Here is a 26,461-nt window from a genome sequence, read left to right as displayed (position 1 = left end):
TGCTTGCTGGATGCAACAGATGAGTTCACGAAAATTAGTACACAGGTCAAGTAATTTTGCACAAGAGTTTTCAGGAAAGAAAATACCTTTATCTGATAGACTTTGAGCTCGGAAAATGTAGAATAACTTGTGCATTTTACAATAAATGCTTAATATTTTACAACATGTATGTGTAAGCTTAATAATTTACAACAAGTATGTTTAAGTAACAAATTTTTTTGGCTGATTGAATTTCAAAAATGAAATTGAATTTAATTACTTCTCAGAATTGCAATTTTCTATAAAACAATTAAGTAAAAAAAATTAATGAAAAAAATATTAAAAACATCAGCATTAGCAAATGTATACAAATTAACTTTACAAAAACTTTTGAAGCCACAATTCTATCGCAAAAATTTGTTTTGATGGCAGAGTTTGCATAGTGTTACCATGCTTGGGATTTTGATTATTTTGTATTAATTACATTTTTTTTTCAGAGGCAGGGCTTTTTTCACATCACTCTAGTATCTTACGTCTGGTTGTAAAGATCTCAATCCGAATGGTAGTAACAAACATTCTTGGTTAACGAATTTTTGCTCCAAAGTTTCTCCGTAGATTTAAATGAGCAACACCTTCAAAGACACCTTATTAATGAACCGATACAAAAAAAATAGAGGACACAGGATATAATTTTTTTTTCGACTTTTCCTGAGTTTTTAAGTTCAAAATTTCATAAAAAATACAGCACAAAAATCATCATTATGCTTTTCAATGCTTTATATTTCCCAGACGGTAAGCTGAAATCACAAGGTGCTTGCGCTAAACTTCTAGCTGCTTTAAATATCTTTTCAAAATAGTAAACAACGTTACAACCAGACGTAAGATGCTAAAGTTATGTGAAAAAAATATGCGAAAAATACCTGTTTTCAAAAAATAATTTAAAAAAAAAACCATAATTCTTAATAAAAAATATCTATCAGAAAAATTTCGATTTTGTCGAGTTGTGTTACCTATTCCGCTACAGAATGCGTTTTTCTCAGGACCCTAAACAAATTTTACAGCTTCGTCAAGAGCAATCGCAAATCCCCGAACATACATAGCTATACATACATAAATAAATAAATATCCGTTTAACTAGTTAAATCTTTTTTTTTTATAGCTGATAAAAAAACAAAGCTACATAAAGAAAATAAAAAGTGCTTACCGATAAGTATGTGAACATTAACTGACTTAGGATTTGCATTTGATGGTAAGCATGAATATTTTCCTGAATCGGAAATCTTTGCTCGCTGTATCAAAAGATATGATGTAGTTATGTCTCCTTTTTCAGTTATTACTGAGACTCCTCCTCGTGGCGAATCATAGTTTATATCCTAGAAAATAACAAACGGTTTATTAAAGACATTAACATTTAATTATTCTATGCTAAGGGAAATAAAAACTGCATCGCAAATATAAGTTACTGTTAAAAAATTAACGATTAGTGAAAATCAAGAAGTTCAGCTGAGGTTGATATATTTAGTTAACTAGTTCGCAAAAACTTGTGCAGGTTTTTTACTGCCAATAACTGATTCATGACGATTTTTTTTTTCAAATTCAAACGGGACACCCCCTAGTTTTGTTACCTTGAATTTAATACTAATTTACATGTTTTGGTTTTTTTTTTTAGAGGTTGCTACCGAATTTAAAAAAAATTTTAATCAAGAAAATTCAAAAAATTATTTTGCTGAAAAAGTTGGATATTTTTTATTTTTATTTTTTACTTTTTATTTAGGCTGTGAACCAAAATGACTTTTTCTGATAGATTTAGGGATTTAAAAATTTTTGTAGAACTTAGTATTTTTTTTATGGTGTAATTTTTTTTTAAAGAATTTTTAAAATCTGGTATTTTTTTCATGGTTTTTTTCAGAGTTTGTGATTCTATTTTTCACATAACTTTAGTATCTTACATCTGGTTGCATAGAAAAGGTGCAGTTCTGAAAAGGTGCCCAATGCAACTATAAATCATACCCAGACACTTTGTATCTGCAGCTTAACGCCTGGAAGATATTAAGCTTTCAAATTTAAATTTCATCATTTTTTTGCGTTATTTTTCCAAAAATTTGTACTTTAAAAACTCGGGAAAAGTCGAAAGACAAACATTTCTTGGCATGCATTTTAAATTTTAGATAGACGCATTAATTAGGCGTCGTTTAAGGTATTGTTCATTAAAATCTATTGATAAACGGTGGAGCTAAAATTCATTAACCAAACCTCAAAAGTGAAAAAATAGACAAAAATATTCTTTTTACTAAAATCCCTGTCAACCTTCGTTGGCATAATTGGCCTTGAACTGCTAACGCAGATAGAGGGTACTTTTTCCTGAAAGATGGAACAGTCAGATTCGGTAGCTCAACTGAGGCCATCAAATTCCACAAGTGCACTGACAAATAACTCTGGCGGTACGTGACCGGAAAAAAACTCCATTACCGTATATGGGAAATGTGAGTTTGCCGACTGCCCTTTGGTCTTCGAAATGCGGGAAGTATTTTCCAAATTGCAATCGATGATGTTTTAAGCTAACAAATCGGCAAAAAATGGTACCTATACGTCGATGACGTAATTGTGTTTTCTCAAATAAAGGACGTCCATGTGAGACATGTCGAATGTCTACTGAAAAGCAAGGGCAAACTTGAGAGTAGCACAAGAAAAGTCGCAATTCCGTAAAGAAACCGTCGAATACATCATTGTTACAAGCAATGGCACAAAAACAGACCCAGATCCAGGAATAGGCTATCCAGTAATACGCCGAGCCGAATTCAGTTTTTGCGTTATAAAAGACTTCGCTTCGATAGCGAAGCCCCTTTCAGACATTCTGAAGGGAGAAAACGGTTCAGTAAGCAAATATAGGACAAAAAATCGCTGTGCACCTTAATGAGGCCCAACGACATGCGTTCCAGAAGCTCAGGAACCTCCTTACATCAGAGGATATATTGATGTATCCTGACTTTAAAAACCTCTTGATTTGATCACGGACGCTTCAACCTATGGCATAGAAGCAGTCCTTTCTGAAATTGGGAAGCCCATTAGAATGATATCCCGAGCATTAAAAGACAGGAAGGCAAACTACGCTACTACCGAGAGTGAGTTGCTAGCCATTGTGTGGGTCCCAGCCAAACTTAGGCATTGCCTCAATGGGGTAAGGGACATCAGCATATTTACAGACCACCAGCCGCTTACATTTGCAGTGTCTGAATACAATCCCGACACTGAAAAAAAAAACCCTGGAGGCTCGCATTGACGACACAGTCGGACGCTGGGACTACATTCTGGAGGCATTGCGCTCTCAACCCAACCACCTGGAACCCATCACCCTCGTGGACGATGGGATTGTTATCATCAACAACAGATTCACCACGTTCAGTTGTGACAGTTGTGACTTCGACAAGTTGGTTAAAACCTCTGTGATGCAACTGGTCGCCTTCCATGACTTTGCTTCCAGCTCCCGTTTCCGGAATCTTGACAAACGTCAGGTTCCCAGCATCGCTTCGGTGCCCGCCATGAACATCACGGTCCTGAGCCTACCATTCCTGCTCCAGCTCAGTGAGGACAATCTGTACTACATCAAGGAGGTTGAGCGAACCACAGTGGGCAAGGTGAATCCTTTTCTCACCATTGGACTATGGAAAGGCTTGTGCGGAGCCCTCGGTGGTATCGTCTACTTCAGATCCCTACTCAAGAAGAAAAGGAATTTGGTCAAGGGCGGCCACTCTTGAAGAGGGAGAGTAGTTAACACTCCCCACTAGCTGCAGGGTATCAGAGGAATTCATACTTTTATTTATCTATACTGCAGGAAACCCGAAATGGCAGTGGAGTGCTTGGCTGCCAAATCGTGTAATGCCACAAGCAACACAAGGATCCGCAGACAGAAAGTGACGATAGAGGATCTGGAACCGGGAACCACAGACGGAAGCTTCGTCTTTACTGGACCCTCAGTGTCGGAGGCAGAGTTGGCTACGGCCTTCTCTCGACTCGGATACAACGAGGAGCCGCAGAAGGCGGAGCCACAAGTCACGGCTCCCAACATCCAGGTTGACGGACCCGAGTCTACCTGTGACGGACAAGAAGACGGAGGCTGAAACCCTACGCAAGCGGCTGTCGGGATAGTGGGCATCGGCAAAATACCTTCGTGGTATAAGCCAACGACCCCCGATACGCTGACCGCGAGGGAAAGGAGCCTCAGGAAGAAGCACGAGCCAAACGTATGGAGGTACGAGCTGCTTAACGGAGTCCCTCCTACCAGCAGAGACCAAGCCCCCCAAGCGCACACGCGGCGGTGACTGAGGACCCCAAACCGTCGACTTCAGCGTTAGCATCAGCTGGCACGAAGACGAAGGTGGAACAACCCTCAACGTCATCATCTGCGAACGCGCGAGGGAGAAAGGGGAAAAAGGTGTCCGGAAAGCAGAGGGGGAAGACCACACCTTTCTGTACAGAAGGCACCGACTGGAACCGACTGGTCGAGAGCCAAGGTTCAAGGTGAAATCGAGGATCTCATACGAGACAAGATTATCTGGGCCATTAAATCATTCAGTCCCTACAAGTCACCGGGACCGGATGATATTCGACCAGCCATTTTGCAAGTAGCTTGCCTGTACCTACTACCATGTCTGAAGAAAATTTTCGAAGGATGCCTCCTAACTGGGTACGTCCCCCATGGGTGGAGGGAGGTGAGAGTGGTGTTCATCCCCAAAGCAGGGAAGATAAACCACATCTCCCCAAAGGACTACAGAGTCATCAGTCTGACCTTCTGTGACCTTCTGGAATCCGCACTGGGCACCACCGACAGCTGGGCACGCCAGAACGGTTTGGGGGTCAATCCTCAAAACAGAACTGGTGCTGTTCTCACGAAGATATAAGATACCGAAATTCAAACTACCAGCAATTGGAGGAACGACACTCGAGCTATCAAGCGAAGCCAAGTATCTTGGTGTCATCCTTGACTCCAAACTCTTCTGGAAGAGAAACACGGAGGAAAGGAAGAAAAAGGCAATGGCAGTGTTGGAAGCTGCCGAGCTTTTTCGGCAACTCTGACTCCACATTTACAATAATTTACTCCGTTGGTTAAGTTTACAAATGGGTTTTATTTTCACGACGGGTTACAAATGGTTTGAGGCCGTGGCCGTGAACTACGACTCGATGCGATGCGTTCGACGAATCTTTGGACTGAACCGAGAACAGGGCGAAGCAATGCACTATAAGCAGTACTAGCATATGTGCGTGTGTACGGGAGCGTACTGAGAGAGCGACAAGTATAAGCAGTATAAGAGATGATGTATGACTATATGATATTAAGAAGAACTATTATCGGCTGCTGCTCCGAACATACTCCTCCCCGTTGAAAGACTAGGGCTTTTAACAGGATCCTCAACGGGTAGGACGCACAGCTTGTTGACAGCTCGACGAGTGGTTCCAGACGGTGTTCTCAGGACGGCAACTCGCACAGTGCCATCAGCTCCAGCGATGATGTCGATCACCCGTGCTAATGGCCACTTCAACGGCGGCAAGTTTTCGTCCTTTATACAGACGATGTCGTTGACTTGGATCGATGGCTGCGGTGTGCGCCATTTGGCACGTTGTTGTAGCAGAGTCAAATACTCCTCACTCCAACGCTTCCAAAAGATCTGCTGAGCACAGGCGACTCTTTGCCAGCAATCTAGTCTGTTAAAGTTCAGATTTGTAACATCTGGCTCGGGAAACTCCATCAGCGGACGACCAATTAGAAAATGTCCTGGTGTAAGGACGCCAAGATCTTCAGGGTTTTCTGAAATTGCGAGAAGAGGACGAGAATTTATTACAGCCTGGATTTGGCAGACCAATGTCCGCAGCTCGTCAAAACCAAAGAGTGACGATCCCAGGAAGCGATATAAATGCTGCTTGGCCATCTTCACTGCTGCCTCCCACAAGCCCCTGAAGTGGGGTGAGCGAGGCGGGATAAACTTCCAATTGAAGCCATTGTTGATGCAATGATTATGAACTGCATCACGATGCTTCTCGCTCATAAACAGCCGCCGAAGGTCCTCCAACTCGTTCCTTGCGCCCACAAAATTGGTGGCATTGTCCGACCAAATGCATCGGGGTATGCCGCGCGTGGCAACGAAGCGTTTGAGGGCACTCAAAAATCCAGCAGTTGTGAGGTCCTTCACTAATTCCAACCAAACGGCCTTTGTTGCAAAACAGATGAAGACGCTGATGTAGCATTTTGTAGGCGTTCGAGTGCGGCCATCTGGCTTGTAATAGAGGGGACCACAGTAATCGATTCCAGTGACGCTGAATGCAGGCGAATCCTGCACTCGATCCTTCGGTAGGTCAGCCATTATGTGTTCCACAAGACGAGGTCTGGACCTGCAGCAGATGATGCATTTCCGCAACGCTCGAGCAACAGTTTTCATGCCGCCGATGGGCCAGAACTGCAAGCGAATAGATCCCAGTAGAGACTGCGGCCCAGCATGGTGATGCTTCCGATGAAAGTGCATGATGATGGCGAACGTCAATGGATGATCCCTGGGCAAAATTATTGGGTGGCGTGCATCGAAGCCAAGAGTTGAGTGCCGCAAGCGACCACCAACACGAATCAAACCAACGTCATCTATGAAAGGCGAGAGAGATATAATGCTGCTGGAGGACTCCACACAGTTCCCCTTCCGCAGAGCACGGTACTCGGGATGAAGGTGGGCGCGTTGAACGATGCGAAACAACAAGTGCGATCCTTTGCGAAGGTCTTCAGACGAGAGATCAAGTGACCTTTTCTTGCTGACGAACTTATGAACATATCCGAAAATGCGCATCATGACTCCGAATGAGTTAATGTGCTTAAACGAAAGCGAGATGTCGACACGCTCAGACGACAGCAATACTCGATGCCTAATTTCCGGAAGACTGAGTTCGGGCGAACAACGTTCAGGCCAGTTACTTCTTTCGCCTTGCAAGAAAGAAGGTCCATTCATCCAAAACCTAGACTGCAAGAGCTCCTGAGGCGCTGCTCCCTTTGAAAGAATGTCAGCCGGGTTCATTTCAGTTGGTACATAGCGCCAATCCATGCCCCTCGTAAGTTGCTGTATTGCGGAAATCTTGTTAGACACAAACACGTTGAATTTGGATGGTTCCTCTCGCAAGACAGTACCACAGTTGAATCCGACCAGCAATGGATCGGGCAGTCGAAGGTATCGATTTTCCTAATTTCGCGAAGTAAATTGGCTAACAGGAACGCTGCACATAGCTCAAGCTTAGGCACCGTGAGGGTTTTCAATGGTGCAACTCTAGCCTTCGAGCAAAGCAAATGTACCTCATCGGCGGTATCCCTAAACGAACGAGCGTAGATACAAGCCCCATAGGCCTGGAGGCTGGCATCACAAAAGGCATGCAACTCAAACCTTGCCTTAGGTTGAAGTATATAACGCGGAAATGTAGCGTTACCCACAGTAGCGAAGTCCTTGCAAAACTCAGTCAAAGCCGATTCCAGTGGCTGAGGAAGACTTTCATCCCAATGCAGCTTGTCTCTCCACATGCGCTGCATGATGATTTTCGCTCTGGTCAATGTGGGTCCAATCAATCCCATAGGATCATAGCACCGTGCAATGGTTGACAACACCGAACGCTTAGTGTGCTTGCCAACACCGATTTGAGGTGCAAAAGTAAACAGGAACTTGTCCCTCTGGGGTTCCCAGATGAGTCCAAGCGCCTTGGTCACATCGTCGAGCTTCAGAAAACTTTCCCTTTCTGCCTCAGGGACTTCACGAAGAACATCAGGAGAGTTTGAACACCATTTCCTTAACTGAAAATTGCCACAAGCAAGAAGCTCCGTGGTTTGACGCATAATATCCAGCACTTCCTCGACTGAATTTCCTCCAGAAATCATATCGTCTACGTAGAAGTCCTGTAGAATGGTTTCCGAACCCAATGGATACGAAGACGACTCATCCATGGCCAGCTGATGCATAGCTCGAATAGCTAAAAACGATGCAGGCTTAGTCCCATAGGTGACGGTGTTTAGCTTGAAGATCTTTATATCGTCGTCAACAGAGTCCCTCCACAAGATGCATTGGAGCATGGTGTCGGGCATTGAGACACGCACGCACCTATACATCTTACCGATATCGCCTGTAAGAGCAATGGAAAATGTACGAAATCGAAGGAGAGTGTGAAACAGCTTGGATTGAATGGTGGGACCTGACATAAGCAGATCATTCAACGAGAGACCAGATGTGGTAACTGCAGAGCCGTCGAATACGACTCTCAGCTTTGTCGTGGAGCTATCCTCTTTAATGACGCAATGATGCGGCAAGAAATATCTGCACTTGTGTCTATCTTCATTTGGAACCAGAGACATATGATCAAGGGACAGGTACTCCTTCATAAATGCCGAATATTTCGAATATAAAACTGGATTACGCACGAATTTGCGCTCCAAATTTTCCAACCGCCGCTTTGCTTGCAAGTAGGAATCGCCCAAGGACTCCAGACTTCGCTTCATGGGCAAGCTAACAGAATATTCTCCTGAGGGTAATCGAGTGTGATGTTTGACAAAGTGGTCCTCGCAGTGCAGCTCCTCCTTTGTTGCCCTAACGATTGGCTCAAAGATGTGCTCCACTTCCCAAAATTGACGAACCAACTCATCGAGCCGAGTGCTGTGATTGATGTCATCGGAAGATTGGGTTGCGATGAACGACGAGTTATTGAGGGCCGAGTGCCCGCCACCAGAAAGAATCCATCCTAGATGTGTCTTCTGCAGCAACGGTAGTCCAGGCGCCAGCTGAATTTGCCCCACACACAGCAACTCGAAGAAAAGTCCGGCTCCGATGAGCAGGTCAATCCGCTGTGGCTTATGGAACGAAGGGTCAGCAAGCTGGATATTCGACGGTATAGGCCAACTAGCAGTGCTAACTGTGATGCTAGGTTGATGGTCCGTGATCTTCTGGGCAACGACGGCAGTGATGCTAGTGGTGAACTCTGAAATCCGCGATTTCAGAACGAGATCCACCGAGATACCTTCTGTTGGGAAGCTAGCATCTCCTATGCCAGAGACAGCGCTAAGCGATTTGGTGGTTCGAAGTTTTAGCTGATTAGCTAGACGACTAGTTATGAAATGCAATTGCGATCCCGAATCCAAAAATGCGCGACAGGGTACGAAAGTTCCAACGCTGTTTTTTACAAGAACGACGGCAGTGGCTAAAAGCACAGCATCAGATGGACTGTGGGACATAAAGGCTTGAGGCAAGGAGGGCGATACTGCAACCATGGCGTTACGACTTGGTTGTGCTGGTGAGGCTTCAATTGGAGGAACAGATTGGGCAGCCTCTGTTGGACGAATGAAATGCAAAAGCGTGTGGTGCTTCGATCGGCAAGTGCGGCAGGGACCTGATCTACAATCTCTCAATTGATGGCCTTTTCGTAGGCAATTTAGGCATAGCAAGAGCCTCTTGGCTTCCAGGCGACGATCATTCGGCGATAGAATTGCAAACCGTTGACAATTGGCAATCATGTGATGAGTACTCTCGCACAGTTCACAAGAAACTGGAGCGTTCGATGCTACAAATGTCTTTCTTTGATGCGTACTCACGTTTTTTCCGGACTTGCCAACCTGACCATCTTGTCCTTGTCCTTGTCCTTGATCCACATTTTCAAGCGTGCGACATCTTTTTTCCAAGAATCCAGACAGTTTCTCCCAAGATGGCAGCTCTTGATTCGACGAAGACTCCTCCCATCTATTTTGAGAGGCTTTGTCCAGCTTCTGAAGAACAGTCTGCACGATAATGCAATCCGCCACTTCTTCCTTGCTTGCAAGCGACTCCATAGCACGAATATGCGATGTAACTCTGTCGGTCAATTCCCTCAATCTGCCCACCGATGCGTCAGCCTTCTCCAACCCAAATATCCCTCTGATGTGTGCCTGCAAAATAAAACGTTTATTATCAAAGCGTCGCTTCAGAATGTCTAATGCTATGATATAATTAGCTTCATTTATTTCCAACGAGCTGATGGTATTCAGGGCTGCGCCACTCAAGCAGGAACGTAGATGCTGCAGCTTTTCGATAGGGCTCAGCTCAGCCTCCTTGTCAATAATCGCGGTGAACATTGAGAAGAAATTGGCCCACTCCGTATAAATTCCACTGAATTTGGGCAGCTCCAGATGAGGTAACCGAGATCGATTAGACATTATGACGATTGACTGCGATTCACTAGAGTTGGCGTTGAATGTGGAACAATGCTTATTGCTCGAGCGACTTCCAAGCTCGCGCTGAAGAATGGTCCTCAACGACAATATCGACGAGTCGAATTTGGCAGGAATTTCACTGGACATTGACTCGAAATCCAAATCCTCCAAACTGGTGTGTGCCACAACAAAATTTGACTTAAGCTCCGTCAATGATTCCAACAGCCCTCGCAAGTCGTATTCATCCATTTGACGCAACTTTTCACTATCTATCTCTGTGCGTATGGACTCTAGCCGATCGAAAATAGCTCTAGCCTTCAGTCTCATGAAGGAAATACGAGATACCGGAACAGGGACTTGGGTGCTGGCTGCATTCGCACTAAAACTTTCGCCCGATGGCGCAGCGCCAAATGTCACAGAATCACTTTCATTGTCCATAGCAAACGATCCACTCTTTCTGCTATTCTTTTTCTTGCCCATGGTTTTGGTTATAGAAAACGGTTGACGCGGAGGGTGCTAGTCGATCACAATTAAATATTATTACGCAACGCGCGAGTTCAAACGAGTTCAAAACGAGTTCAAACACCTTTTGCGTTCACTTTTTTGGCACTTATATATGCGATAGGTATGCACCGGTAAAAGCAACGAAGCGACGACGGAAAACCAACAATTATGCAAAGAGAGATGTACTCTGCTTTCGAGTTCGAATTTCAGAGAGTTATTACTGCAGCCTCTCACAAGAGCTGGCTGAAGCAAACGACCAAAGAGGAGGCGAAGAAAACTAACGGACCACGCTTAGAACTCTATGCAGCCAGTCTCGACAGTGCGTTGCGCAGGCTGAAGCAGACGGTGAAAGAGAATACGAAAACGAATAGCGGGCCGCTAGAACTGCTAAGGTCGGTCACAACGACTTTTGGTTCGCTACTTTTTCACAAATGTCACGTTAAACCTTCAAATTTGGATTGATTGAATGGTTTAAACACTTTCAACGCACTGTAAGTCCACGGCAATCACGTCGGGGTCACCAAAATGTTGGAAGCTGCCGAGCTTTTTCGGCAACTCTGACTCCACATTTACAATAATTTACTCCGTTGGTTAAGTTTACAAATGGGTTTTATTTTCACGACGGGTTACAAATGGTTTGAGGCCGTGGCCGTGAACTACGACTCGATGCGATGCGTTCGACGAATCTTTGGACTGAACCGAGAACAGGGCGAAGCAATGCACTATAAGCAGTACTAGCATATGTGCGTGTGTACGGGAGCGTACTGAGAGAGCGACAAGTATAAGCAGTATAAGAGATGATGTATGACTATATGATATTAAGAAGAACTATTATCGGCTGCTGCTCCGAACAGGCAGCTTTCTACACCTGTAGGAAGACTTTTGGACGAACATGGGGCTTATAGCCGCGCATCATCCACTGGATGTATACAGCGCTAATAAGATCCAGCCCACAGGCAGCTCTGGACACCATACTAGGCCTGGAACCGATAGACCTCCATCTTAAGTGCAATGCTGAGATAAGTGCGGCTAGGCTACTAGCCGCGCAGTTCTTCAAGCCATTGCGTAATGGTCACGCCACTATACTCCATGAGGAGGAAAGTGGAACGGCCGGGGGGAGTGACTACTGTGTTACAGAGTTCTCATGGAAAAGAAACTTTAAAGGACACATACCGGACAGGGAGAAATGGAAGAGTAACACGGCCCTGGGGCAGAACGAGCTCTCCATTTTCACCGACGGGTCAAATACGGCAGAAGGGACAGCAGCTGGAATCTTCTCTGAGAAATTAGAAACCAACATATACCTAAGACTACCAGACTGGTGCTGTGTATTCCAGGCGGAGATATATGCAGTATGGCAAGCGGCTAAGTTGGTATACACCTTGGAGATACCTCCGAAGAACATAGCAATCTGCGTCGGCAGTCAGGCTGCCATCAAAGCCTTGGTATCCTGCAACCGTGATACGGTTAACGTGCTAAGCCAGATCAGCGCGCACTCAATCACACTCACGTGGGTTCCGGGTCATACCGACAAAGCGGGCAACTAGAGTGCGGACGAATGTGCCAGAACTGGATCGGCCAAGCCAATGGCGGACGCAGTCAGCGACATACGGAGGCCACTACGAGACATCATCTCGCAGAAGATGAGCCGAGAAAGAACGGGATCAGACACGAGGTGGAACACCACACCCAACTGTGAGATTTCTCTATATATATAAAAATGGAGAGATATATATGTATGTTGTATCACGTGAGAACGGAGGGGCAGCTTTGGTTAAAATTTGTATTCAGTTGTTCGTGTTTGCCAAAAAAAAATGTTTTTACATAAAAAACCATCGATCACGAAAAAAATTGATTGTTAAAACGGCCGATCCGATTTGGCTCAAATTTTGTTCAGGTGTTTGCAAAAACGAACCTTCGATCGCGAAAAAAGTGATTTTATATTTGTTTCTTTTGTGGAAGTAGGCGAAACGGCAGTTGTCATAGTTGAAGATGAGTTATAAAATCGGGTTATTATTCATCAATTGAGTTATAATAAGCCTGCTATTAGGCGATCAAACCTTGAACAACGTACACGTCGTGAAATAAGTAATCGGAATGTCTATATTAATCTAACGCAAGAGGAACGTGCATAAGTAAATGAATAGAATAGAATAATATTGCCCAGGTTCGCGCTGCCCGAATTGCAATGCATTAAAGTTTCAATCGGAAACCCCGGCATATGCTGCGCTGGTGGAAAGGTAAAATTGCCCGTTTTAACTCATTCGGCAGAGCCATTGTATTTGAACTATTATTTTTTATTATCAATCTGGATTTTATCTGAAGGCGTTAAAATGGGGCGAGACAACGTTCACCGGGTCCGCTAGTAAAATATAAAACTTAAAGTCGGTCTTTTACTGCTGCTGGCTAAAGCCTCGGTCATATCAGTGCCGGGAAGATTTAATTAATTTATGTACATATGTATGTAAACATGAGATTTGGTTGACCAGCTCCTTCTGAAAGTATCCCTGTAGAACCAAAGGGGTAAATGGACCCTGTCCAACTAGCTCTGCGTCGATTACCGCCTATCTAGTTCTGCAGCAAACGGTGATCTACTGTTCTCGCGCTCCTGGAATTCAAGAGACAAAATTACACAACAAAAATACATTTGTTCTCCGCGCGTGCAAGATCTGGTTCCTGATAGAAGCATTTGTGAAAACGTTGTTTAAATAAAAATATACTCCAGTTTCAACAAATAAACGGTAATACACACGTACTTAACGCTTACATATTCAAAAAAATATGATGAGCAATCGGCATTTGCGCAGTGTGGCCTCTTCTATGTTTTCTGCCGCCCCTGCTTAAAAAATATAATATATACGTAAAAAAAAGTCCTTTTAAACAAAAATATACATATTATACGATCTACCAAGTCTCAAAAATATAAATTTTGGTTTTCAAAGTTTGAGTTGCCGTCAAGGTTTTTTATTCAGCATATAAATTTGGTGCATTCTATTGCTAGAGGGCAATCTGTCTCCCAGACACGGAAAAGAAGTGTCTCGTCATAGATTTGGTAGATCTGCTCAGACAAACCTAGGCAATTGCATAGAAGGAGGACGTTATTCCCATGGCACTCTCGTACTTGTAATACTCCAGGTCGAAGCGCACCTACAAAACCCGCAAATCTCTAACATATAATGCGCACATTTTAGCGCTGATAGGTAAATGGTTCTGATGAGCAGCTCATACCATGTCATACTACATTTCATATCTCTTGAATTTCCGGAATTTTTTTTGTCTGGACGTTGATATGCAATGACTGCACCATCAAGTGGCCCAAGCCGAAGCCTTTTACGCGCGGAACCCAGGCAGAAACGCAGCCCTCCTCCCGCCCAACCGACCGAGGGGCGCTGCCGCATGACGCGCGACGCGTGTTACCGAACCGATCGCGAGCATGCAGGAAAGATAGGTGTTAGACTAAAATTCGAGGAAAATTAGAGCTAAATACAACTCAAAGAGCTAAACATGCAAGATAGCTAAGAAATATAGCTAATTACGGGAAAGGTATGTTAGTATTAGTGATTTAAGAAGAGGAAGGGAATTAGTAGTTGATATTATGTGGTAGAGGGAATTGAAGTCCGAGCAAAGTACCCTAAATGGTTCGTGCAAGGAATAATTCGATCTACAAAGCGGAAGGAACAAAGGAATGAAGTTTCTAGTAGATCTAATAGGAATCGTAAAGTTTATGCGGCTCAACAAGTCAGGGCTATCTACGTCACCCTTGATCAGGTTGTGCATAAAAATCACACCAAGCTTTTTTCTACGACTAACTAAGGTTGGAAGGTTAATTAAAAGCAATCTACGAGGATAAGATGGCAGTCTCACACCGGCATCCCAGTTAAGGCCACGCAGAGCAGAAAGTAAAAAGTTTTTCTGGACTGATTCTATACGGTCCTGGTGTACTTTGTACTGGGGGCACCATACACAAGAGCCGTACTCTAAAATCGGACGAACATGCGAGATGTAGAGAGTCTTCGTTATATAGGGGTCGTCGAATTCCTTTGACCACCTCTTTATAAACCCAAGCACACCCATGGCCTTATTTACCATGGTAGAAATGTGTTCAGAAAACTTTAACTTTGGGTCTAATTTAACACCAAGATCATCAACCAAGGTAATTCTCTCAAGAGAACCACCGCAGAGGCTATAAGGAGCCAAAAGGGGGCTGGAGCGATGAAATATCATTACTTTGCATTTCGAGGCATTTAGGTGTAACATATTTGCACAACACCATGATTGAAAGTTATTGAGATCGGATTGCAAGCGAGAGTGAAATGAAATGTCCTTATACTGGACACAAAGTTTAACATCATCCGCATACATGAGTACTCGAGAGTTTGTTAATACTGAAGGCAGATCATTAATAAAGAGTGTGAATAGTGGGGGCCTAGATGGCTGCCCTGTGGTACTCCAGAAGTAACCTTAACAGGTGAAGAGAAGGAGTTTTTGAAGAGGACTCTTTGAGACCTAGAACGAAGGTAGCTAGAAATCCATCTCAAAAGATTAGGCGGAAACCCTAAAAGGTCAAGTTTTTGTGCTAAAAGGGAATGGTTTACAGAATCGAATGCTTTACTAAAATCAGTGTAAATGACATCCGTCTGCAAGTTACCTTGAAAGCCTTTAATGATAAAAGAGGTAAACTCTAATAAATTTGTGGTTGTTGATCGTCGCCTTAAAAATCCGTGCTGGGACGGAGATATAAGTGATTTGCAGAGATGTTGCAAGTGCGGAGTTAATCTTTTTTTCAAACATTTTAGGAACAGCGGATAACTTAGATATACCTCTATAATTATTTGCATCAGACTTGCTACCTTTCTTATGGAGCGGAATAATAAAAGATTCCTTCCAGATGGGGGGGAAGCATGAAGAGTTAATGGATAGGGTGAATAGTTTAAGCAAGGGTCCACACAGAGCGTCGGCACAGTACCTAAGTACACAGCCGGGAACTCCGTCGGGACCTGGTGAAAACACCGGCTTAACTAGTCGAAGATCATGAAGCAGTGAGCTTTCATTTAACAAGGGGCTGAAGATGCCATTCGACCTTGGTAAACTGTATGGATACGGCTGACCAGAGTAGCTTTCATGAGAATAGGTTGTTTGGAAAAATTTGGCAAAAAGATCGGCAATTGCCTGATCATTGTTTGCTGACATATTGAGAAAAGATAACGAGGATGGATGTGCGGACGTTCTACGCTTACTATTTACGAAGCTGTAAAACTGTTTAGGGTCCTGTGAAAATCGTATCCTGCATCGAGATGGGTAGTTTTTATAGCATTGAGCGTTAAGAACGGAGAAATTTGACCGAGCTATTACATAGTGAGAAAGAGAAGAGGGAGAACCAACTTCTCGAAATTTTTTATAAAGTCTTGATTTTAAATTTTTTAGACTGGATAACTCTTTGGTAAACCAAGGAGGCTTTCCAGATCTAACCGGGCAAGAAAGTGGGACATAATAATCAAAAAATGTGTCAAGTACATTGTAAAAAATGTTTGTGCCTTTCATAACGTCAGTGCACAAGTACAGAGCGGACCAATCAAAATCCCTAATAAGGTTATTAAGCTTCGTAAACTCGGCTTTACGAAAGCAGCGGACACGTTCAGATAGCATACCCATTCGATCCAATACAGTAGGGCCAATATCGACTGACACTTCGAATGTAGGATGGTAGGAGTCTTCAGGTATACTGAGCGGAAGGGCTCGGGTTAACAACGCTATGGTCGGATCCGAGACAAAGCACAGATCAAGCAATCGACCCAAGGAATTTTTCACATGGTTGACTTGAGACAGGGATAGGTCTAGCAAGCCGTCGATAAAGTCATGTCATGACATGGGTACAAGGTTATTAGACTCGTTTACCGAAGACCAAACAGTACCTGGCAAATTGAAATCACCAAGAACTATCATATGGTCTTTATCTGATAGCGAGGAAGAAACTGTTTTTAAAGCGGACAGGTTATGTATATTAAGATATCCGAGGAAGGTGGAATATACAAGCAAGAATGCCAGCATGTTATTGCATAACAGAGTGTAGTTTCAAAGCGTTGACTATATCGTCGCCCAGGGCATTTTTTAATAACGGCCTATAGTATTTTTAAGTATTTATAAACCAGTCGCACAGTGAAAAAGAAAAATGTTTTAAAATTTAGTGTGCAAGAGAACATGGTGCTACAATGTCTAGAAGCATAACAATAAATAGTCAAAGATTAACATTGTGGCCAGTGCATATTTTCCAATGTAAAATTATAATTATTTTTTTTGGCAATAAAACCATTTTACATTAGATAATAATTTTATATCTATTAATAACCTTAATTTGATTTTACAAACAAAAAACGAGAAGGAACGTGTGAGTCGCTTCTAGGGACGCGACTCTACTTATACCCGTACTCAGTCAGTATATACATTTTTGAACTTATGATTTTTTAGAATTTTAAAATTAAAAAAAAAAATTTACATTTTACATTTTTTTGCTACATCTCCTATCTAAATCTACATCTACTATGTACATTATACATCTAACATGTAGATTATACATGTACCATTTAGATTCTACATCTCGCTAGAGGGCGCTCGCGCACACGCGGCTGAGTGTGCGAGCGAGAAAGAGAATGAGGTACATGTCTCTGGCAGGGGGATGCGGAGGAAGCAACAGAAAATTAATTTCTTCATTTTGGCTATAATTATGATCCGATCAGATATGGGTATTCTCTACGATACTGGGTTTTTAGCTTTATCGTATCTTTGGGATTGTGCCTGCCACAGATTTTCGTCCTTTGTGTGGGCGGAAGGGGGCGGGGCGAAATTTTTAAATACACTTGTAGCAGTCTGATATCACATGAGTCTGGAAACAAAATTTGGTTACCCTCTTATAGTCTCTGAGATCCAGGCGCTCAACAAGACGGACAGACAGACAGACGGACAGACATACATGGCTCTATCGACTCGGCTATTGATGCTGATCAAGAATATATATACTTTATGGGGTCGGAAACGTGTCCTTCTCTGCGTTGCACACATCCACTTTTACCACAAATCTGATGTGCTCCTTAAATCTTTTTTGAGTACGGGTATAATTACATTTTATGTTGTATCTCATCAGTTGGGCTTTTGTTTTTGTTCTTATACCTGAAGCAGCACTTTTTGGGTTTGAAAAATCAAAATTTCTTGAGGAGTCTTTTTTAACACTTCATTTTCTGTATTGAACAATTGTATCAATAAATACACCTAAAAGTATATACCAAAACAATAATCGTAAGTGTCATATTTTACTTTTTAGTCGACCTGAAAGATGTGGTCAACAGTGAATGCTGATATCTCCTAAACTAATAATGCGATTTTCTAAAAGTTTTCGTTTTGAAAATTCTCTTTCTATCTCTCTCTCTCTCTATTCTCTCAATCAAATGCGTATCTTCAAATTATCCAAAGCGCTTACTGAAAAAAGTACTTTTGTCACTGTTTAGAGGAGGATACCAAATGTATCACCTTGATTTAAATGAAACGTCACGAACAGATTAATATACAAATATGATTATTTATTGTTATTATGCCTGGTCGATTAGGCGACGATGTGTTAGGTGCGAGTGCTACGTGAAGACTCTCCTAAGAGCAGGCGGACAGAATTGCCCATGCCCTAATATAAGTGAGAGAAAGATAGATGAAGAGAGCGATTGCGAAGGCGAAAGAAAGAAGAAAGCTAGATGCATATATAAACCGCGATTCGTTTTTATACCCGTACTCAAAAAAGAGTTAAGGGGTATATTAGATTTGTGGTAAAAGTGGATGTGTGTAACGCAGAGAAGGAAACGTTTCCGACCCCATAAAGTATATATATTCTTGATCAGCATCAATAGCCGAGTCGATATAGCCATGTCTGTCTGTCCGTCTGTCCGTCTGTCTGTCTGTCTGTCTCGATGAGCGCCTAGATCTCAGAGACTATAAGAGCTAGGGCAACCAAATTTGGTTTCCAGACTCATGTGATATCACACTGCTACAAGTGTATTTCAAAATTTCGCCCCGCCTCCTTCCGCCCCCACAAAGGACGAAAATCTGTGGCAGGCACAATTTTAAAGAAACGATTAAACTAAAAACGCAGTATCGTAGAGAATGCCCATATCTACCAGATTGCCGAATCTGAATCAGATCGGATCATAATTATAGCCAGAATGAAGAAATTAATTTTCAGTTGCTTCCCCTCCCCCTCCTCCATCAAACGACAACACAACTCATTTTCCTTCTCGCTCGCACACTCTGCCGCGTTCAGTGCGCGAGCATCCCCTAGCGGAGGAGATGTAGAATATGAATGGAACATGTACAATCTACATGTTAGATGTATAATAGACATTTTATATGTAGATGTAGATAGCATATGTAGCAAAAAAATGTAAAATGTAAAATTTTTTTTTTTTTTCTAAAATTCTAAAAAATCATAAGCTCAAAAATGTATGTATATACTGACTGAGTACGGGTATAAGTAGAGTCGTGTCCCCAGAAACGACTCACACGTTCCTTCTCGTTATATATGCGACGAAAGAAAAGTGCGAGGGATTGCAAAGGCATGCAAGTGCTGGACCAGATCATGACGAAGGCATGTTAGGGCAGACGGACCGAATTGCCCGTGCCCTACGCGATGCTACGAAATAGAGAACAAGAGAGTGATCGAGAGAACTAGAGAGCTAAAATGATCGATAGAACGAAAGAGCGACAGAGCGAGAATGATAGAAAAGTAAAGGAGAAAGCCGCGAGACGAAGAGACAAAAGAACGGTTGAAACGGTTATTACAGTGAGGAGGCGGGTGTAGATGCATTTCGATTACACTTAGGTACAGTGGACAGTGCAAATAACGAACAAATAACAGGAATTACTTTAAAGCTGCACCACTGACTAAAAATACTAAATAATGCTCGGCTGGGAGACCAAACAGCCACCTCTTTTCGGCTCAGCCCCTTCTATACGTCGTAACAATTACTGTGATTTTAAGATCCTTAAATCGAAAAAGTTTTTGTCAAGCAACAGCCTAACAAATGGACATTTCGAAACCATCTTAAAAGCCAGAGAGAATAAAAAATGCAAAGCATCGGATAAAAGGCAGCCGGGGATAGATCCAAGATAATAGAGACGAGGAATATATCCCATTTGGGCGCGCAAATGAGAGACGAGTAGAGGTAGAGAATAGTGGGAAAGTAAGATCCCGTGATGGCTCAAAAGCAACGATGCTTTACAATATAGCATATATGCGAGAGAAGTGAGGGCATGGAAGATTGCAAAGAGGTGCTTTGACTCAAAGGCGGACCCTATAGATCCTAAGCTTACAATCACCTCTGATGCGAGTCAAATCCTGTGTATAAACCAATAAAGCCAAGTGCTGCACTCCTGCTCCATCTAACCTAGGGTGGTGTTGACAAAGCCTACATTCCAGAGACCTGGATCCTAAGAAATAGGTTGGCTGGTCTAAAGGACTCGAGAATTCAGGAAGCTCAGTCCGACAAGACTACGCTTAAGGTGGAGTAGTCGAAAGTAGAAGTGAATGAACTTCTAAGTCTTTGGCGAAATACATTAGCCGTATACTCGGTAGAAAGCTCGACATATCCATAGACTCTTAAAACCAGTCGATCAAAAACTTTAGAGCTTGGGTTGCATGTTATCCCTTTGTCTCAGTTAAAAAACTCCCACAATTTTTTCAAATTAACTAGGGTAGTGCGATCTCTTCCCAAAATGGGCCCCGGACCCAGGAACATGGAAGGATATTGAGGCGCCGACTAGGTAGCTAAACAAGGAACTATGTATCTCTTCCTTTTTTTATAGAAGTAGAATGTAGCGATGCCGATGGTTCTGTGTTAGCTTTTACAACACAAAACTTACAAGCTATCAGATGGGACAGATAAATCTTTATAACTCTTCAATGGAACAGACAGCCGATAGCGGCAGATCAGATTACTGCAGATATTTGTATCACATATTGTTTAAACGACCCACTAAATTGAATGTAGTACTTACTGTTATGTAAAAGACCGCTGATAGATTTTTGTTATATAATTACCTGATTATTGTGGGTCCAATGTACTGTAAGTGGTGGATCGGGTAGATGCTTTACGACACAAGTTAAATTCACCGTTGATCCTAAGTCAATATACAATTCAGGGCCTCCAGGAATAGATGTTATAGGTTCTATAATACAGTAAAAGTTTAAACAATTCAAAAAATAAATGACGAATGGTTACATGCACAAACAACAAATACAATACTACACCGTACACTTTATTAAAAAAATTAATGAATACAGTTGATCTGAGAATACCCCGTAAAGAAAGGGATATATCCCTCCCTTTAGCATATATGCTAAATTTAAAATGGATTTTACAAAAAAAAAGGTGTTTGGGATTCTCAGCTGTGTGTGAATTGTATATTTGGATATGAAATGTGAGTCTTATCAACCCTTTTTTAATCGTTTTCCTTTTTTGGCCAAGTTATGCTTAGAACTTTTCTTGTACCGTATCGCTAACACTACTCGACAAAATTGAACTTTTTATTTAGGCTGTGAACCAAAATGACGTTTCTGATAGATTTTGGGATTTACAAATTTTTGTATCACTTTATTTTTTTTATGGTGTCATTTCTTTTTTTAAAGAATTTTTAAAATCTGTTATTTTTTTTTAGAGTAAGTGCTTCTATTTTTCACATAAATTAAGTATCTTATATCTGGTTGCATACAACTTTGCAGTTCTGAAAAGCTGACAAATGCAGATTTAAATCTGACCCAGACTCTTTGTATCTGCAGCTTAACGCCTGAAAGATATTAAGCTTTCAAATTCAAAATTCATCAATTTTTGCGGTATTTTTTTCGATATTTTGACTTTAAAAACGCCTAGAGCAGATTTTAAAAAATTCTTTAAAAAAAAACTACACCATAAAAAAAAAAAACCATAATTCGTTAAAAATTTGTGAACCCCGAAATCTATAAGAAAAAGTTATTTTGGACCACAGCCTAATTCTATTGTTGACTAGTGTAATTGAAAATGAAATGCAAAAGAAACATCAAAATTTCAGTGTCATAATTTTCTACGATTTTCAATGAGGATTTTCAAGACAAGAATAATTCTACAAGCTTATCTCAACTTTTGACCTATTGCCACTGTGATAAACTGGTATTGCGAATTCGGTAGTGTACGTCCTCGCTGCAGAACGATCCTCGTTAGTGTCGACCAAAAAATATTGTATCAGCAAAAAAAATGGATTTTGTGCGGGATTGGCTACTGTAATATTGTCATAAACCATATGTACCATGAGACATACACTCGATGGACCGCGATTTATCAAGAATTTACGTGCAGAATCTATCTGGCGGTCGAATATTGTTATTTTATAATAAAAATGTTTGTTTCATTTTAGCTCATACAAAATTTAGACATACCACAATGCCCCCGTTTTTCGTAAATTTTTGCGATTATATTTTGGAACAATATCTATACTATAAATAGGCCGGCGAAAATCCTCCAGCTGAACCCGCCCCGAGGGTGCCGGCCGGGCAATGGGCACTGCATTATCCCGGATCGGGTGATGCACTGTCGCTTGCCCTGTCCGGGGTAATGCAGTGTCTAGCCAAGGCCGGGTCCAGGTCCTCCCGACCAAAAATCGGGGGAACTGAACCACGGCCATGGCTGGAGGTGCCTGGCGGGTAGGCATAAAACGCTAGGGGGTGGTCCCCCCGAAAAACATCAACCACGTATGGACCTTCGGGCCTAATATGGAGCGGACAGAAGGTCAAACACGGGTTGGGATGTCAACCCAAACGTCGGTGGAAAGCGTGACTGCTACCACCGGCGGGCACGGGGAGGAGCAATCCTCTCTGCGTGTCGCCAGCGGTCACACCTCTGATATGGCGGGAGCAGGTCATGTCAGTTGCAATGCTACTGCCACAAAACGGACTCACTCCAAGCTGAGCCGCACAGGTGCCTTAGTCGAGACAGACTCGGACCTGGAGAGCGTGCTCTCGGTCAGCAAGACGGAGGAAGATAGCCTTCTCCGCTCGCCTGAACCAGGTTCCAGCTCCCTGCGTAGGGAAGGGCCGAAGCGTTCTAGGGAGGGGATGAAGGCTAAGGCTCAATACAAGGCGGCGCTCAAGATCCGAAGCCGGCTCCAAGGCAGAGAAGACATCTCCCAAGAGGAGAAGTCCAAGCTAGCCTGGGCCGAGCAAAAGGTAGAGGAGGGCCGCCTACACTTTGCGCAAATGCCGCAAATGAAAGCGACGAAGGGAGAATTTGCCAATAAGGTGGAGGAGATTCTCGCCACCAAAAGGCAACGCTCGACCGAGAGCGTCAGTAAGGACACTCCGGCGAGCAAGCGGCAACGCGGGCCCAAGGGGGTGGGACCTCCACCCAAAACGGCAAAGAAGCCCAAACCCAAGGCGAAGGTCAATGAGGTGACCAAACGACATCTGATCGTGGCACTCATTGACCGGAGTGACGAGAATGGCAAGATGACGGAGGCGCGGTGGAAGATGGTGCACGCGCAGCTCGTAGAGTCGCTGTTCGGAAGAATGGAGGAGGACCCAACAGCCCCCATGCCCACGTTCGATGGTGCTGGGTGGCTTAACGGGGTCAAAATACTTAAATGTATGGACGACCCCACACTCAAGTGGCTGACGCAAACGGTCTGCCAAATGGAGGCGATGTGGGAGGGGGCCAGACTGGAGGTTGTGGAAAGGGAGCTAATCCCGTCCATACCAAAGGCGAAGGTACTCTTCCCCATCGCAATCCAAGGAGACCGTGCGCTGAGGCTGCTACAGCGGCAGAACCCAGACGTGCCAACGGCGAACTGGAGGATCCTGCACATTGGGAGCCCACTACCCAACGGGGCCCAGAGTGCGATCCTCCAAATCAGCAAGGAGGCAGAGGATCTGCTGTACCCCAGATTCGGGAAGATGGCGTGGGGCATGGGTAGCGTATACCTCCGCCTCAAAAAGCGCCACCCCGAAGACAAGGACACGCACACCCTGCAGGCAGGCGAGGTGGAGAAGGACCTCGGTCTGGAGTCCATCGTGGAGGCCGCTCAGGGTATGGCGCTGGACGACTCCGAAGAGGAGGAGGACGGAGACCTGACAGTAATAGTCAACCCGTCGAGTGTAGTTGAGCCAGCCTCCCATGTCAGTGAGGGTGCTGCAGCTCAACCTCCATAAGAGCAAACTCGCGTCGACGGAGCTCCTCATCGCCATGGAGCAAGGGCCCGTCGACATAGCTCTGGTCCAGGAGCCATGGCTTGCCTCTGGCAACGCTGTGGCCGGACTAAAGTCCTCTAACTACAACCTTTTCCACTCACCATCGGTAAGCAGGACCAGAACCGCCGTACTCGTACGGAAGGGCATCCATGCTTACCTTTTGTCTCATTACAGCACTGATGACCTGACTGCTGTGATGCTAGAAAGCGAGGAAAAGCACCTTATGGTAGCTTCCTGCTATATGGCACACGACAGGCCAGCTCCACCGGAAGAGCTAAGGAGTCTGGTGGCGGATGCCAGCCCGAAAGACCAGCAACTTCTGGTTGGTACGGACGCCAATGCCCACCACAGCGTGTGGGGAAGCCCCGACATCAACGACAGAGGTGAGTCACTTTTAGACTTCATACTATCAACTAACCTAGATGTAGCAAACGTAGGGGAGGAACACACCTTCGTAGGTCCCACCTCGTCCAACGTACTAGATCTAACACTCGTAACGGGAAAGAGTACTCTGGTATCTGGCTGGAGAGTCCTTGAAAGACCATCCTTCTCAGACCACAAGTACATTCAATTCAAGTGCGAATTTAAACACTCTCCGAAGATAACTGTTTATAGAAACCCCCGGAACACAAACTGGGAAAAGTTTAAAAAAACAGTTACTTCAAAGCTCGCGACTCGCCCGGGCACAGTGAAATCCCCGGAAGACATAGAAACGTCCCTAGAGACCCTGTCAAAGGAACTACTGGATGCGTACCACGCATCATGCCCACCCTCGAGAACGAAAAAGAGGACCAAACCACTCTGGTGGAACCGGGACTTATCGCTTCAAAGAAACAACCTCAAAGAATTCTTCAAAATCGCCAAACAGGCGAACGAGGAGATAATCAATGAGGAATACAAAACCCTACTCAGGGAGTACAAGAAGGAAATACGCAGGGCACAAAGAAACTCGTGGAGGAACTTCTGCTCCAATATCGAGACAGTCCCAGAAACGGCTAGACTCCGGAAGCTGCTATCAAAGCAACCTACCATACAGAGTCAGCTGAAGCGAGAAGATGGACAGTGGACTGAGGGCAGTGAAGAAGCCCTAACAGCACTAATGGAAGCTCACTTCCCAGGATGCACCGAGGTTGCTGACGCTACAACGCATCAGGACCTAGTAACTGAGGAAGTGCATCCCCCAACAGGTCTCATATCGTCTAAGAAAATCCACTGGGCTATAGACTCCTTTGCGGGTACAAAAGCACCTGGACTAGACGGTATATTCCCAGCCATGCTACAGGTGACCAAAGACGTGATCACCCCATGGCTCTCTGCAATATACTCAGCTTGCCTGAGCACAGGCTATATCCCTATCCAATGGAGGACCTCGAGGATTGTCTTCCTTCCAAAGGCAGGAAAGTGCAGCCATATGAGCCCCAAGGATTATAGACCGATAAGCCTTACATCCTTTCTACTCAAAACACTCGAAAAGCTGCTGGATCTACACATCAGGAATGATGTAGGGAGACTGATGTCAACCAACCAGCATGCCTACACCAAAGGGAAATCGGTAGAGACGGCACTGCACTCGCTAGTAGCCACCATCGAGAGAGCCCTACATAATAAAAAGTATGCTCTAGGAGTGTTCGTAGACATATCCGGAGCATTCAACAATGTCACTACGAACGCTATTATGGACCGCCTAGAAGCGACCAACACACATCCCGCAATCAACCTCTGGATAAAGAACCTTCTAAGTTGCAGACGGGTGCAATCAGAGTGGGGCACCGCTTCCATGGTGAGGGGGGCGCATAGAGGCACACCACAAGGTGGGGTCCTGTCGCCCCTCCTGTGGAACCTGGTGGTCGACGACTTAATAAAGAGATTCGAGAGGAGAGCCCCAAAAATAACAGCCTATGCAGATGACATAAGCATAATTATTACGGGAGTATGTCCATCGACCCTCAGCTCCATAATGGAATCAACACTCAGGGAGATATGTGAGTGGGCAGGAAAAGTAGGACTCAGTATCAACGCGGACAAGACGGACCTCATCCTCTTTACCAAGAGATACAAGGTACCGGCATGGATCCCCCCGAAAATTGACAAAACCAGGCTGACCCCGAAAACACAAGTCAAATACCTCGGCATAGTACTGGATAGCAAGCTGGCATGGAGGCCCAATGTGGTGGAAAGGGTGAAGAAGGCCACCATTGCGCTATACGCATCCAAGAAGATGCTTAGCAGCACGTGGGGCCTGTCACCCGCTCTAATGCACTGGATCTACATCTCGGTGGTGCGACCGACTCTGCTGTACGGAGTCTTAGTGTGGTGGCAAGCGACAGAAAAGAAGACGTACAACAAGCTTATGGAAAGGACCCAGCGGCAGGCACTGCTCTGCATTACGGGGGCGCTGAGGTCAACCCCAACAAAAGCTCTCGAAACCATAATCGGAATAGACCCCCTGGACATCCACGCTCAACTGACTGCAGGAAAGGCGGCACAACGCTTAGTAGCATCAGGCAATATGTCTCTACAAGGATTCGGGCACAGTT

General features: G+C 44.0%; 1 protein-coding gene across 2 annotated transcripts in view; it reads right to left on the bottom strand.

The window, feature by feature from the left end:
- Positions 1–26,461, bottom strand: part of LOC111079594 (hemicentin-1) — a 96,435-nt gene that overhangs the window by 4,390 nt on the left and 65,584 nt on the right. The window contains exons 5-6 of one of the 2 annotated variants that reach the window (XM_022374828.2): positions 20,751–20,878; positions 1,184–1,352 (exon numbers count right to left, since the gene is read on the bottom strand). In XM_022374828.2, the coding sequence (XP_022230520.1) occupies positions 1,184–1,352; positions 20,751–20,878 (297 nt within the window). Of the gene's footprint in view, positions 1–1,183; positions 1,353–20,750; positions 20,879–26,461 lie in introns of those variants that run through there. The other variant, XM_022374829.2, reaches the window with a different exon arrangement.

This window comes from Drosophila obscura, unplaced genomic scaffold (genome assembly GCF_018151105.1).
Source record: "Drosophila obscura isolate BZ-5 IFL unplaced genomic scaffold, ASM1815110v1 contig_31, whole genome shotgun sequence".
NCBI lineage: Eukaryota > Metazoa > Arthropoda > Insecta > Diptera > Drosophilidae > Drosophila > Drosophila obscura.
Note: the sequence above shows the minus strand (reverse complement) of the source record. Positions and strands in the feature narration are given on the sequence as shown.